At 40.2% G+C, this 18,681-nt stretch overlaps 3 protein-coding genes across 3 annotated transcripts; 2 read left to right on the top strand and 1 right to left on the bottom strand.

Moving 5' to 3' along the window:
- The first annotated feature begins 978 nt into the window (after positions 1 to 978).
- Positions 979 to 8,069, top strand: LOC4349934 (protein-tyrosine-phosphatase PTP1). The gene is made up of 9 exons (XM_015761753.3): positions 979 to 1,707; positions 3,127 to 3,217; positions 3,308 to 3,390; positions 3,541 to 3,681; positions 4,948 to 5,073; positions 6,574 to 6,716; positions 6,799 to 6,940; positions 7,369 to 7,452; positions 7,594 to 8,069. Exons 2-8 carry the CDS (start codon positions 3,211 to 3,213, stop codon positions 7,438 to 7,440), a joined length of 714 nt encoding a protein of 237 aa, XP_015617239.1. The 5' UTR covers positions 979 to 1,707; positions 3,127 to 3,210; the 3' UTR covers positions 7,441 to 7,452; positions 7,594 to 8,069.
- Positions 8,070 to 12,672: 4,603 nt separating this feature from the next.
- Positions 12,673 to 16,834, top strand: LOC9271639 (protein PSK SIMULATOR 1). The gene is made up of 11 exons (XM_066305417.1): positions 12,673 to 12,924; positions 13,482 to 13,813; positions 13,923 to 14,015; positions 14,121 to 14,211; positions 14,318 to 14,384; positions 14,483 to 14,580; positions 14,674 to 14,850; positions 15,000 to 15,128; positions 15,233 to 15,309; positions 15,393 to 15,437; positions 15,534 to 16,834. Exons 1-11 carry the CDS (start codon positions 12,673 to 12,675, stop codon positions 15,829 to 15,831), a joined length of 1,659 nt encoding a protein of 552 aa, XP_066161514.1. The 3' UTR covers positions 15,832 to 16,834.
- Positions 16,818 to 17,855, bottom strand: LOC4349933 (dirigent protein 22). The gene has a single exon (XM_015761754.3). It carries the CDS (start codon positions 17,586 to 17,588, stop codon positions 17,031 to 17,033), a length of 558 nt encoding a protein of 185 aa, XP_015617240.1. The 5' UTR covers positions 17,589 to 17,855; the 3' UTR covers positions 16,818 to 17,030.
- Between the last annotated feature and the right edge of the window lie 826 nt (positions 17,856 to 18,681).

The raw sequence follows: 18,681 nt of genomic DNA, 5'->3' as shown, positions 1-18,681 counted from the left end.
GCGAGGCGCTTAAGCCCGTCTGCGACCATGGCGTCCTCTGCCACAGGCACGGACCGCACATCAAGCCATTTGACGAGATTGAAGAAGAAAAAAGAAAAGGCAACGAAGAAGAAGGGAAACGGGAAAGCAGCTAACAACACAGGATCGCCCCACCGGTGCGCCGTCCGTCGCGCTGCCCTCCCGCTACTTAAAGATACTTACTTCATCCTAGAATAAATCAACCTCTCGTACAAGATATGATATACTCTCTCTATTCTAAATTGATCTATATATAATTTTTTTTAGATTATTCCTAAATGATCTACGTATTTGTGTTGATTCATTAAATCTATTCGTTATTTATGCATTGGAGTAAATGGACATTAACGTATGTATCCATACACACACGTATTTATAACCCATATGTAATATCTTGATTTTCTATTGGCTAGGAAATAGTGGAGATGGTGCATGCATGAAGTTTGTTGCTAGAGTGAATATAACACTATAAAAGAGTTATTAGCTTTTCTTGGTCTTGGTATACCTATAAAATATGTAGATCAATTTAGAATGGAGAGAGTATCCTGTAACTATGAATCTAAACATGCATTTAAGTCTTATAATGTTTTCACTTCATCAATTTTTTTATTACACAACACTAACATTTACTCCCTCTGTCCAAAAAAAGACAAACCGTGGGTTTCCGTGCCAACGTTTGACTGTCCGTCTTATATGAATTTTTTTATAATTAGTATTTTCATTATTGTTAGATGATAAAACATGATTAATACTTTATACGTGACTTATCTTTTTAATTCTTTTATATTTTTTTTAAATAAGATGAACGGTCAAACGTTGAACACGAAAATCAGTGTTTGTTTTTTTTTTACGGAGGGAGTAGTATATAACAACACTGTTTTACGACAATCCCATTGACTTGGTTCGCGGTCAATCACAAATTCGCAATCATAACAGACGCTCCCCAATCCCCAGTTCCCCACCCCCCACGGCCCCACCCACACACAACAAAACCAACAAAAAAAAATCCCAAAAATTCGAATAGTATCTGCCAATCGTCCTCATCGCCGGCCATCGCCGCCGCCGTCGCCGCCGGCCGACCACCGCGTCCGCCATTACCTCCTCCGCGACCGGATCTGCTTTCCCCACCCCCCCTCTCTCTCTCTCTCTCTTCCCCTCTGCACCTGCATCGCCATCACGATTCGTCGATTGCTCGCCAAGTCAAGTCCACTTTGAAAATTCCATCCCAACTGCCTCCGGCCTCTCCCCTCACCCACCTCGCGGAAGCGCCCTTATATACCACGCGCTTCGCCCGCCACGGCGACCCCGACGACCCGCCCCGCCTCGCCCCCCACCGCCAAGCGCCGCCGCGTGCTCGACCCCGACCCTGACCCGGACGCCGCCGCCGCCGCAGCCACGGGGAACTCGCCGCTGGGCGGCCGCGGCCGCGGCGGCGGCGGCGGCGGCGGCGGCGGCCCCCGCCAAGCCAACACCTCGGCTCCACCACGCGGCTCGCGGCTCCCGCTGCCTTCGTCTGGATCGCCTCCGCCCGCTCCGTTTGACCCTTTCGTCCTCTTCGCGGATCCGGCGCCGCGGCCGGCGCTCACGCGGGAACAGGTGAAGTACTGCAAGGAGGCGCTCAAGGTGTTGAAGAAGAAGCTCAAGCAAACAGCTGCCATTGACATTTCCAAGGAATTCCATGCTCTCCCGGTAAACCAAAAAAAAAAAAAAATCTCCCCCCATTTTGCGCTCGTCGTTTATTTCGTTTACTCGCTTGATAAACAATTGCGAACTGGTTCGGCACTAGGTTTTATTTTAGGGTCGTTTACTCGTCCTTGGGAATTGTCGAATTAAGGAATGAACTCAGTAGCTAGTCGAACTGTATGATGATAACTACTTAACTAGTGCTATTTTGTCTTACAAGTTTGGTTGGTCTGCTGCATACTTGCATTGCTTTGAAGTAAAGCATCAGGGTAGAGGAGAATTCATGTGATTGCATCATACGGAAATAAGTGCATTGTTTCAGTGCCTTTTCAGCGGGATAAAAGATGATTGCAGTCTATCTTTCTCGTGGGAGAATGGAGATAGCTAACACGGGCCGTTGTCTTAGCAATATCAGTATGATCCATTCGATACGTATGGACTTTAGAACAATATACTTTTGGTTTTGTGGAGTTTTTGTTGCTAGTCCTATGCTTCACCCAAACTAGTACGTGATGATGAAAAAGGCTATATTTCATTTTGAGTAATACTTTTTATGTGTAATTCTAGTCCCGTGGTCTCTTCACCAAAACTGGACATATTTCTTCTCATTTAGTTAACTACTGCATCACATGTACCTTGATGCAGTAAAGTAGTTCATTTTGGGGGTTGCGTACCGTGTAAAGCTATTAAGCCATCATTGTTGGAACCGATTGTGATTTGATATTACAATCAACAATCACTTATATGGACTAGGGATATGTATGCTCCATTTCTTACATTATCTTGGGGGTATATAACTGTATTCTTCATGTCTCTAACCCCTTACAATGATCATATACAGGTTATCCAAATTTATAGTAGTTTTTATGAGACGAGTAGTTATCCAAATTTATCCAACTATGAATTATTTTTTCTAGTGGCATCTCAACCATATCAAATGTTGTATGAACCAACTGATTAGACACTCTTTTCTGTACGGAGAACAAAACTCATGAAGATGAGAAGTCTTATGACAATTTCATTCAAATCTATATTTGTGTCGTGTTATTGCACATTTCAAAATCCATACTCTACCCAATGTAATGGAAAACTGGCTACACTTTCGTCCATATATATGAGAAGAAACATGTATTGGACTATGTATTGTTCAGATGACCTAATGTACTGAGAAATGTTGGAATTGATTTCTCAATTATTATTATTTCTTTCAAACTTCTTATCAAGTATGAGAAATCTTCTGAATTTCTTTTGAAATTGAGTGATATAAAGTTGCAACTCATTTCTCCTTAATAAAACATTTGAGGCAGCAAGCATTGGTTAAATTTTTGAATCCTACTATTTTTTTTTTGTCTAAACATGCTCTGCATTTCTTACAAAGTCTGTGAAAGACTGAGAGTAGTTCATATCTGGTTCTATATTTCACAGGACATACAGACAGCATTCCAGACGGGAAAATTTACTGCTGCTCAAAATCCTGCTAATAGGGAAAAAAACCGCTACAGTGATGTCATGCCATGTGAGCATTATCAACTTGTGTTGGCTGCTGTATGTTAGCCAAGAGACCTCCATGACGTATTATTAGTTTGACTTAACTTCTCTTCTTTAGTTGATGAAACCCGGGTACGTTTAAAGCCCTCAGCAAGTGATCACCCTTCAAGCAATGAATACATCAATGCAAGCCTTATAGAGGTAAAAACACAGGGGCATATTTCCTGGTGTTTATGTTATACACGAGTTTCCATCTTTTTCAATACTGAATGTTTCAAATCCTAGATGGGACATGGGACCTCTGGATTTGTTATAGCCTTATAGGTTATTTATGTGGTATAATATTTACAGACTGATGACCAAGGTCAAAGTCATACAAAGTTCATTTCCACTCAAGGTCCCTTGGTCAAGACATTTGGGGATTTCTGGCAGATGGTCTACGAAAACCAGTGTCCTGTGATTGTTATGGTCACTAAATTTGATGGTGCCAAGGTGCTAATGTTGTACACTCCTGAATTCTCAGTTTCCAAGTTTTATTTACTTGTCTTTACAACATATTATTGGGTTGCTCTTTCCCTGCATTATGTTGAGGCTACCCCAACTCCACTTATCCAACTATGTCCTACATGTTTTAATATTTTTATTATCATTATCATTGTCATGCTGAAGTCTTAATTTCACATCTCCATGGATCCCCCTCTTTTGCTTTGTTCAAATGGGCATGAATTTTTTTGTTGACTGTTGCAAATCTGGATGCGGCTGTTACATACTTGCATGTATGCATCATCTCAGATGGTTTTATTATCATCATATATTGATATGTAATCTGGCCATTGGAAGATGAAATAGCTTGCATCTCTATGGAGGGCACATATACATCACCTAGATTGTCATATGCAATTGAGAACATAAAATGAACAGAAAATTAAGATCTTGAATCTTTATGCTTGCGATTGACACATACAGCTGTCAGGTTCAGAGGTTCTATGTAATTCTTAACCCAAATACACTCATGATTGCTTCGCATATGCATATTTTAACTTGCTAAAAGCCAATTGCAGTATGCTGATCTCAACCATGAGTTGATCCTGCCTGCTCATATTGCAATACTTTGATTTCTACCGAAGTGCTTAGTGTAATCTGATTTGGATTTACAATTTACTTTTGGTTGTCTATTTCATGTTTGGAATTGATGTACAGAAAATAGCATGGCATGTAAGATGATTGCTGTGTTAACAAATTGTCCTTATGTAATCGATTCAATATTACAGTAGAATGAGTACTGTAAATACTTGCATGACAATTACAGTATGATGATTGGATAGTATTTTCTGTCTTAGTTTATGTTTTTGATATAATTGTTTTGAGATTATGACTTTGAGAACTACTCCCTCCTTCCCTAAATGTTTGGCGCCGTTGACTTTTTTAAACATGTTTGACCGTTTGTCTTATTCAAAAACTTTTGTGAAATATGTAAAACTATATGTATACATAAAAGTATATTTAACAATGAATCAAATGGTAGGAAAAGAATTAATAATTGCCTAAATTTTTTGAATAAGACGAACGATCAAACATGTTTAAAAAAGTCAACGGTGTCAAACATTTAGGAATGTAGGGAGTATTTGTCTATTACTGGATGATACCAAAAAATGTATTAAGTTCATTGATGTAGACATACAACTTGAATTTCCGACTATTTTCAACTAATTACTTTAATAAAATTTTATTAAATTATTAACTTTGAAAAAATGGCAGTGTGACAGGTATCTTCCAACGAACGAAGGAGAAGAAAGGGATTATGGAAAATTCAGTGTTAAGATCACAAAGTTCAAATGCGATGGTGTCTTAGAATTGCGTGGTTTGGAGGTACAGCAGAATGAGGTAAAGATTTTCAAAGGCCATCAGCTACGTTTTCTTGTTGCTATTAGTGAAGTGTAAGGTAGGTTATACTTCTGTTCAAAAAACAGGTAGGTTATACTAGCAAGGCCTATTCCTATGTTTTGCATCATAGGTTATCAATTTCAAGATTACAGTTGTTCGTAGATGGATATATTTAAGCTCCTCTTTGCGGCATATCTTAAACAAATGAAGAATTACATCTATATGCTTGTATCATAGCTCAGAGATTTCCCCAGGTTAGGGCCTGCTTGGAAGTCCGGTTTTTGGCCTAATGTGAGTACAACACTTCTGAAAACTTTTACATTCTGGACTTGGAAGTTGAAATAGGTGCTTTTATGGGTCAGTAACCCATTAACTATCCCTATCTTAGGCCCATACGACTGGAAAATGGATGACCTTGGAAGGCCACACTATTTTTCACACATTTTTTCTGAGAAATCTCAGGCTTGCCTTGAGCTCGAGCTTGCTCCACCCTCCTCGCCTCAGTGCCTCATTGCCACTGCCACTTCTACAGTAACCACCAACATCCTCCTGGCTTGAATGAGCGACGCGGGCCTCCTCCAGCTTGAATCCATGCCACTGCCCCCCTCATATTGGTGATCCAAGTTGTCATGTCGTCTGTTCTCGATACAGCCCTCCTGGAGATAGGCAGCAAACCCATTAGCAGGTGCAGCAGCGGTCACTCTGTTAGTTACTCTAGAGAACATGGGCATCAACAACAGATGGCGATGCCAGTGACCTCTGCCAGTGCTGAGTGGATTTCCTCTGCCTTTGATAGCATAGCACACGCCTCATCCTCATCACCCCTGTCCCTGAATGTGCATAGCTTTTTCAATGATTCGGTCTGAACTTTATACCAGTGAGTATAAATTATGTTGTGTTGTTGCATGTATAGATTCAGAATTTGCTTTCCTTGATTCTAAAACATTTGTTGTGTACTCGCTTCTAAAGCATGCTATTGGGCAATACACAGTCAAATTTGCTCATGATCTGTGCTCGATGCATTCAAAGTACTCCGTATATGACTATGACTTGTTTGCTTGGTTCCCAAACAGTATTTTACAAGGTAAACAATCATGTTAAGGGGGGTGCTACTGCATAGGAAATTACAACTGTAATATTTTGTCAGGTGTAAATATTTACCAAACTTCCAAGCAGGCCCTTAGGATGCTCGTGTTTAAATTTGCTGAGTGAGACGACAAATTATCCATGGCATACAAGCTGTATTTACCTTTAGTTGAATATATTATCAAGCTTCCTTCTGCTATGTGTGTTGCATATTCTATAGCTGGAAACAGGCAACCCATCTTATTTTCTTACTTTTTTTTTCTTCTCATTGCTTCCATGTTTTCTCCTGTACTTCTTCCTCCATGTTTGCTTCCCTCTCTATTTCCTTAAGATGTCATCATAAGAAATGTTCCATTGCTATGCTGAAGAGTTATGACCAGAGTATCTCCTGACTGCTAATTTCTGACATTTCAGTCACTTACAGTTCGCCATGTTCTCCACATTCTGTATTCTGACTGGCCTGACCATGGGGTGCCACATGACAGTGCTTTTGTACGAAAAATTTTGAAAAGATTATATGGCATTCCAAAAGAGCATCCAATAGTAGCACATTGCAGGTTTGATTGAAATTAATGCCATTCTTCCATGTGCACCTATCCCTATACACAAACTCAATACTATTGTTTTTTCTTTCTGCAGTGCAGGTATTGGGAGAACTGGTGCTTATATCACCATCCACAACACTATAGAGAGGATTTTACTTGGTGACATGTCTGCTTTGGATCTTTCTAAAACTGTCAAAAAATTTAGATCCCAGCGACCTGGAATGGTCCAAACAGAGGTATGTGTGGCTCTTTATTTCTCTGCCTCTGCTACAAAATCCTCTGAATTTGACAATAGTTTCTGTATAGTGGAGCTGGTATGTACCTTAGAAGAAGTATGTTGTTATTTATTTTATGTACTGCAGTTAGTGAACATGTGACTCGTGAAAAGTGACAACTGTACCCTAAATCTGACGCTTAGCCTTTTTTTTTATTACAAAATATGGTGCTCCGTTGATCTTTTGCTTTGTAAGGACAGTACGTATAAAGCAGCAATCGGTGACTTTCTTGTCTTTAAGGCTTAGTTGGGTTTTCTGGATTACGGATATGCTTTAGTTGGATTGTCAGAATATTATCCATCGAAATAACAGTGCCTGAGGCTACCTAAGAGTAGCACAGAATAAGGATCACTGCAGATACTGTCCTAATTCAACATTTTACTCTGCAGGATCAATACAAGTTTTGCTATATGGCAATTGTCTCTGAGCTGAACGACCTGCTATCAAATTCAAAACACTGAATCATTTCTATGGTATGTTTCTTGCACGAGGGCCTTACTATACGCACTATCCATTACGCGGTATCACAAGCTGTACAAACATATGCTTGTTTGCATCAGTAATCTCGAAATGTTGCATATCTCAATTCTCGTCTCATATCTTCTCCTCTGCAGGAACAATCAGTGCCCTGGGTATCTCTGACAGATTGTCGCCCTTCAACTCCCTCAATTCTTTAAGCCTAGCTAACAGCATTCATGTATGCTGATGATGTACAGCATGAAGACTGAAAAATTCATGCTTCAGCAGGAAGCTTTCTCTAACTTCTCCACACCAAGAACCACGTGTATGATCCCAGGTTATGCCTGGTTCTGTATCCAAAGCTGATGATGATGATACAAGGTTTGGAAATTTGCAGCGGCGCTTCTCCTGCCCACCCACCTAACTTTGTGATTGTTTGGTAGCTTCTCCTGCATCATGCATATGATGAAATTTTTCGGAAGTTTTAAGACTCAGCTTTGTCACTTTTCAAGCAGTAGTGACGCTGCCCCCATTTGTTTGTGTGTGTGAGGTCAAATGTCTGGAGAAGATTGAAACGGCTGTTGCTACTGCAAATGCAGCCACTTCTTGATGATGCTCTGTTCTATCTCTAGACTGTCTGTTTCTGGGGGTTGAGGAGTTGAAACCGGTGTTGCCAAGCAGAATGGCATCAGACATCTGGAGATGATTTTGTTGTTATCTGTCAGTGGAGTTTTCGAGGGGAAAATGGACGGTAGCGGAATGGGCTATTGGGGTTCCAGCCCAACGCGAAAAAGAACACGAGTTTTTCAGAGGTGAAAAGAAAAATTTACCATCTAAACGCCGTAATTAGTACTAAAACGTAAGGGGACGACCGAAAAGAAAACCATTGGATCCTGTGCTTTACGCTAGATTGACATCCCTATTCTAAGTGGTATGGTCATATTGCAATGTAAAATAAAGACATGTTCCTAATTTGTGTATTAAATAATAAAGACATACACGCAAAACCATCACCGTGAATGTACTCATCTATGAATATTCCCGACCTTGTCCTGGCTATACGTTTATTGTGAGTGAGGGGATGGATGGTCTATATGTTAACGAAAGAGAAAAACAAGTTAGATTGGTCTACTAGTTTCTAAGGGATAATGTCAATATGTATCTTAGAAGAATATTTCATTTCAAGAATGATCCCGTTCCACCTGTTCTCTAACCAAATACTTTCATTCAAAAGTAGACTCACCTGTTCATCTTATAAATCAAACACATGCTTACATGCCCATATCACAGGAGCGACTTTCTAATGTTTGTAGGAGTATGTACAAAAATTGCCAAGGTCGTTCATGTAATGCACAGTGAATGGAGATATATATAATGAGGTTTATTTTAGGGGTAATTAAATTTAATGAGACGTTCCAGAGGGCGGCTTCTGCAAAGGAGCAGCACATGCACATTGTTTTGCTCATTATATTTTACCAGTCCCCTGAGTTAAAAGGCAGTGACGTAATCCAGCATGTAAAATTTTAAGCTATGGCGATCACTTAAGCTAAAACGTCATTATGCGAGTTGAAGTTTAACAAAGACACGAAAAAACTCAAGGTATTTAATTAATTAGACCCACTGTCCATTTTGTCTAACAGTTGACGAGAAGCAAACTAGATTAGATTGCTAGTAAAAAAATATTTGACATTCAAATTGTGCAAAAGGGGAAATTAATCTAGCATTTGACTTCTGCTCATAATGTGAAAGGTTCCGTTCAGATCAGGGGGTGCAAAATTTATAATGAATTCTTCGTGAAAAGGTGAGAGTACCTTCACGAAGGGAGTACATCACATCACAAGATGTGTTTAGGCAAGTAATACAAACATGATGACGCTTATTTAATAACTAAGTCCATTGACTGTGAAAAGCACATGGGAATAATTCCCTATTGATCCCTACCTAGTTTATTTTCCCTGGTATAAGTAATCAAAAGCTAGCTAGCACAGTACTGCAGGTGCTTCTCAAGCAAAGAATTAAGTAACCTACTATGGATGAAAGAACAATGAGATGCATGGTGTGCATGTTAGTGCAAATATAAATTAGGAGAAGTCATAAGGTTCCATATATACTACTTTGGAATAATGGAATAAACTTAGGGATCTTCTTTGCTTTTCTCCTCTAATTTCATTATCCACACCCAGCCAATTCAACAAACAATGGGTGGCAAAACAACATGGTTTTTAATTTGCGTGTGTAAGAAATGTGCTAATTTCACTCAATGTTTCACAAGGTTGGCACATGCACATTATTTTCATTCTTCTTCCGAAGTGCTAATCTTGGCTATCAGTACATTATTTAATATTTAATAGCATCCATCCTATTGGGTACTTTCCATAAATACAGTATACATAGACCTACTGGATTTATTTTTATAAACTCTTATACTTATTTTAGAATGTAAACATTTTATATTTCCTCAAGACTTTGAAGCAAAAAAGAAAATATTTTCTTTAGCTAAATGTTTCATCCAAATCAAGTAAATTGTATGTAGATTTAAATTACAACAAAGCTCCAATAAAATGCATAGATGATACAATGGCAGCGCTTTAACTTTTAGGAATTGTTTCTTGGTGATGAATATTTACAGGAACATTTCAATTATGGGTTGTATTTAATTCTAAATTGTGAACTAGTGCATTTCACATAATGAGATTACTAAATTGGTTGAATGATTTCTGATTTGTCTCATTTAGCACCGAACTGGAATACAGGATGATGAACGGGAAGGTGTTAATTTATTTCATTTTAGACATCATTTACCATAAAGAGCACAATTCTAAAGTTAGAATGTTAATAGGCAATTTTGTGATATGAAAATTGTTATTATTTTCTTAGAATGCACATCATGAAACAATCCTAATTTTTCTTTAAAATTAAAAGAGTACTTACAATTGCTGGAAGTTGATGTGAGTCTATAGAATCATGTACAATGGATATAGGAATTTAGTACAAGCAGAAAAGGAAAGGTTAGCTAAAAATAAAATTTACCCATCTGTATTTTTATTTCCATACCCATATAAAATTTTACAATTAATTAATACGAACCTTCAAATTCTGTGTTGATTCAGTGGACAAATCAAACTGATTTCCACGATCATTGGGTTCATTGCAACTAGTTTGTATAATAGATAATCTAACTATCTAATTATTGTATCAAAGAAAATGTTCCACCAATAAAAATGATTAGAATTGGGGAACTTACTTCCATCACCTTAAAATGATATGAGAATATGGAATATAGCATGCTTAGAACTTTTGTTACATTTTATCTATAAATATAAGTCTTTAATAATCATTATCTCATCACCATAAAAATCGTTGTTTTTTAATGCAATTGATTTCCTTTTTGACAACAACCCCCCTCCCCTATTCCACCCTTGGCAATCCACAACATATCATTTCCTACAACCACATTACTACTCATAAACTGGATTTATTTTTTTCTTAATGTGTGGATCAGATTTGGAATTCAAACTAAAATTGTGTCGGATAGTTGATGCTAGTTGTATCGACTTCACTATTTTTTCATAAAAGAATTCAACTGTGTTTAATAAGTGGGAACATAACATACATTTTGTGCATTTATATGTGGCAAAGCATCCTTCGCTATTAATATTTGGTGCATTTAGATGCAACGAAACATCCCCCGTGATTAATGTTTCATTGTAATCTTTGAAGTATATTTGATCATTAATTGTAACAAGTTTTTCATTTATGTGTCTCAAACATTTAATGTCACATTTTTTTCACCTTAATTGTTACCCTACCAAGCATTCGGCACGTGACTATTAAATGTATTGCCCGTCCTTCCTCGACCCTCACCGTGACCTCCTACCCAACTCTCACCTTATAGACACTTATCATCAAGTTGTCCATGCCACTATATCCTCACCTTCCCAAACAAAGTGTTGCTATCTCCATCACGCCGCACCCCTCGTCCAGTTGTCCTTGCCATCGCCTAGACCATGAGCTTTGCCGCCCCTGTTTGGAGAGAGGTAAGGTGCGGCAAAGCATCCTCCACCATTAATGTTTCATCATAATCTCGGAGGTAGATTTCATCATTGATTGTAACAAGGTTTTTCATTTATGTGACCGCCAGCCCTTTCTCAAACATTTAATATCATTCAAGTAAAAAATATTTAATATTATTTTTTACTTAATCGTTACCCTACCAAGCATTCGGCGCATGCCTATTAACTGTAACACACACCCTTCCTCGGTCCCACCACCGCCTCCTTCCTCGGTCCCACCACCGCCTCCTTCCTCGGTCCCCACCACCGTCTCCTACCCCACCTACCATCAAGTTGTCCACTCCATCATATCCCCACCTTCCTACACAAGTGTAGCTATCTCCACCGCGCCGCACCCCTCGTCCGACAATCTTTGCCGTCGCTTTGACCACAAGCTTCGCCGCCCCCGCTCAGAGAGAGGTAAGATCTAGGCTTCACAAATCCTAGAGGGGGTGTCGAAGCACTAATCCCGAAGAATTCACCAATCCACAGGCGTGGTTTTCACGGGGAAAACAAAAGGTTTCTTCGATTTTTCTAAATCTAGTATGCACTCTTTCGCAATCTAGTATGTGTACCTTTGTTTTGCTTAGAAACATGCCATGGGTAGTACAATTTTTTTTCAGCAGTGCATACTTAGCTAGCTCTTCTGGCATATGACTAACCAAAACTGGAAATGATCAGAGAAGTATGCTCGATCTACTCATATATTTTTATTCAGGAGAAAAATAGAGCAGATCTGATATGTGTGTGTGTGTGTGTGTGTTTGGGGGGGGGGGGGGGGGGGGTGTTGACCATGTCCTGTTCTCTGCCTGATACACCAGCAGTCAACCATTAAACTAATAAGAGAGAAGAACACATATAATAAACCTGGATTTAATTTTTCGAATTCTTTACTGAGTAGACTTTTTTGCCACCACCCTGTTGCTCTACATTAAATCGCCTCTTCAATCGCTTCCTCCTTTTTGCTAGCTGCTCCATTTTTCCTCCTTCGATGTTCATCTCTGAACATATAAACACGTTCTTGGCATTATTATTCCTGGTTCTTGATATAATCGATCCGAGCTGTTTTTATGATCATTTTGCATGCTCTCCATGGCCAACCTCTCGTGTTCGTCCATGGTCAGATAGGATCTCGTCCGCATCATCACACGGTATAGTTTTTGAGTTCTTTGTGATCAGATCATGAAGATGAGTCGTTTCTGCTCTGTGGTTGGCATCGTTTGCGGCTCCCCGTCGTCTTCAGGCGATGAAGCTTTTGCTTCCCATGGCGAGCAGCAGCAGGCGACGACGACGACGACGGCGCAGTCTTCTGGGAAGAGCTCGAGCTCGAGGAGGAAGACGGCGCCGGAGGCCTCCGGCGAGCACAAGGCGGGCGGTGAAGCGCCGCCACCGGCATCCAAGAAGACAGCATTGCTCGACAAGGGCAAAGAGAAGGTATGATATCTATAGGTTACTACTCATGTTCGTCTTCATCTTCTTGTTTGAAGAGCAGATGCTACTCTTTCTTGATGCTTGCTAATTTTGTGGTTAAAAACTGGATTTGATGCAGTGGTTTTATGCATTGATTTGATTTCTTTGGGATGAAAGTTTCAGAAATGGTGGTGTTCCAGGGAGAAGAATATGCTAGGGCATCATCATGCATATGCTGGGTTGAGATAAAAAGAAACATCATAAATGTGGGATTTAGGATCTACGTTTTAAACATATTCACATTTTTTTTTTGCGGGGAAGACACATTCACAGTTTTTTAATTTGTGGGGAAGACATATTCAGCTTTGTGTGTGTGTGTGTGTGTGGAAGACATATTAATAGATTTTTTTTTTATTTGTGGGGAAGACATATTCACAGTTTGGTTATGTTTTTGCGGATCATTCATGAAAATGCACCATTTCCTTTTAAAAGGAACCTATCTATTTCAATATTTGTGATGTGGCTAATCAAGAACAATACATCGTGCATCAATTAGACTAAATCTTTCTTTGATCATTTAGGTATCAGAAATGGACACTTCTGTCAGGAGAACCAGCAAAGGAATATCAGGCAATCCATCAGAGGATTCCAACGAACCAGTGGCTAAATCTCCGACACTGAAGACCGTGATCGGCAGCATAAGGAACTATATTGCTACCAAAAAGGGTAGAAAAATAAAGATCCTGGCCTTTGAGGTAGCCAACACAATTGCCATGGGTTCCAACCTGATGAACTTCCTCTCCGAGGAAAACATAAGGTACCTGAAACGTGTTGTGCTTCAGAACCAAGGCGTCCAAAGTCTGATCTCAGATGATCAGAGCCAGTTGCTTGCTCTTGTTGGGGATGAAATTAGGTAATTAATGACTTTTTCTATAAATTTCAATGCTTTTACTATTTATATAAATTATTACTTATATGTGTTTTTCAAGATTTCTTACATTCATTGGGCTTGGTTTATGCAGACAACAGTTCAAAGATTTTGCGGCATCTGTTGCTAGGCTTGGGAACATGTGCAGGGATCCCAAATGGCACAATCTTGAAGGGCATTTCTCTGGGTAAAATTTTAGCTGCCACCACATTACTGTTCTTGTATAATTCATGGCTCAATCATATTTTATTCTATCTGAGTGTTCATTTGTGTGCCTCTTGTCACTGCGCAGATTGGAGTATGGTCCCATAACTCAGGAGTATTCCCATGAAAAAGCAGCATCCAAGATGGAGGATCTGATGGAACTTGTGACTAAGACAAAGGTGTGTTAGTCACATATTTTCTAATGTCATTACCACTGTTGGTTCAACACATTTTCTTTTTAGGAACCACTGAAATGATGTTGCTGTTCTATTTTCTTCTGTGCAGATACTGTTTGAAGCATTGCGCCGATTGGGAGTCTCCGAGAAGATGTACAGGGAAGCCAAGCAGACAGGTGCTTCCCAAAACCATTTGTGTGATCAGCACAACTAATCAGAAATATGTCTATTTATGTTCTTCACATCAGTTCTTAACATTTTTTTATATGTGCAGGTATGCCACTTGAGACTTTCCAAAATGCGGTGAACATTGAAAAAGAAATCGTGCAAAGCGCAAAGAAGAAAGCACTTTGGGTCAAGAAGATTGAAAAAGTACGTAAAAACTGTGTGATATGATGATTAATGTTTATCACATTTTTCAATAACGAATTTATGTTAAATACACAAATGCTGTTTCTGTTGCAGATTGTGGAGGAACTTGTGTACATTGTGCATTACTTGCCTTCTGAGATCAATTGTGTCTTCTACAAGGAACATGAAGAGGATAGATCTGTGAAGGCTAATGGGAGCCCTCAGCAAACTTTAGGGTCTGCTGATCTCCAGCTGAATTACGCAAGGATCGTTATCGCCATACAAGTTTTGGTAAGATTCTTTGACAGTCATTAGGCCATTGTTCTAGGATCTTGGTCATTGATCAAGTGTAGTCGTGCATGATATAAACATATTTCCGGTTTTCAGTTGATTTGGCACACTAACTGAAATGTCGAAACTGATTTTATTTGTTCATAAAGTTTCAATCGCAGGTATCCGTCGCATCATCGGTTCCGCAATGTGCTGTAGATTCATTGTTCCATGCACTGCCTTATAGAATCAGATCAGTTTTGCTACCTAGGATGAGACACGGCGATTTTGACGACCAGGTGACCACTCTTTTCTGTCAATTCCGATTACCTGACAAAAATGTGTATCCTGTATATACTGTTCATCTTCATTTCTTTCTGAACTTTGCATCTTCTTATTGCAGAGGACAGAAACGCAGATCGCCGATGAGATGACCAGGAGACTTGAATGGCTCTATCCAATGGCAGAATTTACAATAAGGTACTGTAATCTCTTGCCATATACACCAGGTTCATTCAATGAATAATAACCTGATGCTCACCTTGTACATATCTGAACATCAGGCTGTCTCAGCACACTGGAATGATCAGAGAATGCCTGGTATCAGGGTATATAACTATGACTGTCGTGTCTATTTTGTCATGAACAATATGCAAAAGCACAATTGCTGATTTCACTAATAATTCCTCATGAAATTCTTGTAGGAGCCTCAGTGACCGTGATCAACGTAAGATGCTCAAGGTTCAGACACTGTACCATGCTGATAAGATGAAGACTGATGGCTGCATCATTGACATGGTGATGGACCTTCATCTTCTCATAAAAGCCGCGAGACTGAGGGCTGATGCGCCGCACCATAGCGGTCCTCTTGATCAACCAGTGAGTACCAGTGGATCATCAACCAGCTCGGCTAGCACAGGCATCAGTGGATCGACCAGCTTCGGTAACATTAGCACCACTTGGTCAGATATTGATGAAGATTTCATCGCCGTGATCGATTAGATTCAAGGTGTAGATTCCCTGCAAATTCTGATGTAGGGAGAGGGATGCCTGAAAATAGAGAGGGTTTTAGCTGAGAACTGAGATAATGCAGAAATTTAGTTTATAGCTCTTTAGATACTAGACAAGGTTGGTTTAATGTTCGCGCAATATTTGAGTTCATGAATCTGTATTTGAGGAGCTCACATGTACATTTTGTGCAAATGGTTGGAAGAGAGAAGAAAATGTGCTGAACATTTTTCCTCCAAATAATCAGAATTTCTTCTCCAATATCATATATACTAGTGTGATCAATAATTAAAGATCATGCTTAAGCAGGGAAGCAGGGATGCTTTTTTGGGCCACTTCACCTTAAGATCATAGTGGGGATGGCAGAAAGGAGCAGTCATGCTTAAAGCAATAGCTAGTGCTCTTTTTTTTTTCTAAAAAATGTCAAATAACCTTGATAAGATTTCTGAACTTTTGTCATGGATGTTGCACGCGTGCAGACTATACGATTACTTGTTTGCAGGTACCATCATTGGCAAATTATTTTTGAGGGTAACACCATTGGCAAATCGATGAGTATTTTTTCCTCAAAATTGACACTTGCATCTTGCAGGGGCTTAAATTAGCATGAACACTTTCTCAATTGAATGGTGATGAACAACATAATGTGTCTACAACACATGTGCTGATGCTTTCTTGTTTACTCTTCTACTCAATGAGATACTAGTATATGATTTCACCATTGTTTAGCAATGAGCTGACTAACCAAAACTGCATCAATGCAGTCTCTGCAGACTGAACTTAGTTTGTGAAGTAAAAATGTGCATCACACATTTTCAGGTAAGGAAATAAATAAATGCATTATGCATCACAAACAAAGCTCCCACTGGTTTAAGAAATCAGGATTATATGACAGAAGTTTGTTAAGCCTGCAACTAAAAGTTGTCTGTGTTCTTCGGTATAGTGTGTTACTGCAACCAAGAAAGTTATTACTGAAAGACTAAACCAAGAAGAACCACCTTTTATAGAGATTCTAGAACTCCATTTTTTTTGTATCAAGATCAACACTGCAGCAACTAAACTCCCCTGTGTTCTTGAGTGAATCACTTTCAACAAGGGCCATTATTTTCAGAGGAGAAGGCAAAAACACTCTTGTGAAAAATTCAGAGAAATGCAAACGCTTTGTGTGAAGCATCATCTCCATCTTGTTGTGATCAGTGCATGACGTAGACGTTGTACTCGACAATGGCGTCGCCGGTCTTGAGGTCCAGGGTGTGCGTCCTGGCCTGGGCGTAGCCGCGGGCGAAGCGGAAGGCGCCGGTGCCGCCGATCACCGGCATCTCCCGGACGTCGTCGAAGGGGCAGTTGCGGCCGAGCACGGTGACCACGCTGCCGTTGTAGGTGCCGTCGGTGAACACCAGGTTCATTGCCTGGAGGAAGCCCAGCTTGGCCTGGTCTGAGCCCATGTACAGCCCCTGGGCCCGGCCCATGGGCTTGGACTCGGGCTCGGGCCCCTCCGTCAGCGGATCGTCCATGACGTTGATCATCCCAAAGAAGGACCGCGATGACGGGTCCACCGGGTCCACCACCCGCACTGCCGTCGGTGATGGCTTGCTCACCTTGTCGTGGAAGTAGAAGTGCAGGTGAGTCGTCGGTGAGGATGCTGACCCGCGGCGGGCCAAGCCCGGCCTGGTTTCTTCTGGGCGGGCCGCCCTCGCAACCGCCGCAAGTGTGACCACAAGGGTGATCACCACCACTCCCTTGGCCTCCATTGTTGAGCTCAATGTGAGCAACCAAGCTAGCTTCTTGCTATCGTGTGAGTGAGTGTCACTACTTGATGTGTTGTTCAGGTGAAGCTCATGAGCTACTTATATAGCAGTGCCACCATGGTCTTGGTGTGATGAGCTCTATGGCGTGCAAGGGAAGGCGACACGTGGCGGGCGGCGATTGGTCTCAAAGGCTGGTGATTCCAGGTGACCTTGTAGTACTGGAAGCAAGAGAAAAGATCACAAGTGGTAGGGTTGATGAGCACAGATGCAATGTTGGCTTTACCTTTGGAATGGCACAAACGGAGGCATCGATTGGTTGCCTGTGGTTGTGGAGCAAACACTGGAAAAAGTTTTGTGGTTGGTCGGCTTCTAGATTGTGTCAAAGAAACTGATCACCAAGCTAAGATCATTGTGGATCATATGGATTATTTTACTAGTAGAATTTCTTTGCCACTAATTGCAGAGGGACCAGATGATCTGGGTTGAAGCTACTGGTGTACGAAATCAAATCAAATCAGATAGTTTGCCCTTCTTGTTGACGGAGACATCTTGGACATGATGACTTGGATGTTGGTTTCAGATGTTGGTAGAAGTAGTCGTTGAAGCTTGAAAGCAGCTAAGCTATACTACCTCCGTAAAAAATAAAAAATCCAAACTGTATGGGATGAAATATTTTTCTAGTACAACGAACAATCTTATGCTAGAAAATATCCCATCCAATATTAGTTGTTGTTTTTTTTTGACGGAGGGAATAGACTATAGGGTGATCTACTACTACTGCTCTCCTATCTCTGTCAGACGCTCTTCATGCGCTCTGAGGCGCATACTAGATCGATCACTAGATGAATTTGTTTTCACAAAATAGATGAAACAAAATTGTACTCCGGACCATCTTGGTTTGAAGCCAAGTCATACCAAATTGTTGACCCTTTTAATAGTACTTTGTTAGTATTTGTTTTGCTATCAAAATGTGCCAAGAACACACATTTTGATAAAAAAAATGGTGTTGGAGCAAATCCAACTAGTGTATTCTAGCCTTTTCTGTTGCGTTCCTCCTCTTCAATTTGGGGATTATGTACACATTTATAGTCTGTAC

This window comes from Oryza sativa, chromosome 11, assembly GCF_034140825.1.
Source record: "Oryza sativa Japonica Group chromosome 11, ASM3414082v1".
NCBI lineage: Eukaryota > Viridiplantae > Streptophyta > Magnoliopsida > Poales > Poaceae > Oryza > Oryza sativa.
The sequence above is the reverse complement of the archived record's forward strand: the minus strand, read 5'-3'. Positions and strand labels throughout refer to the sequence as shown.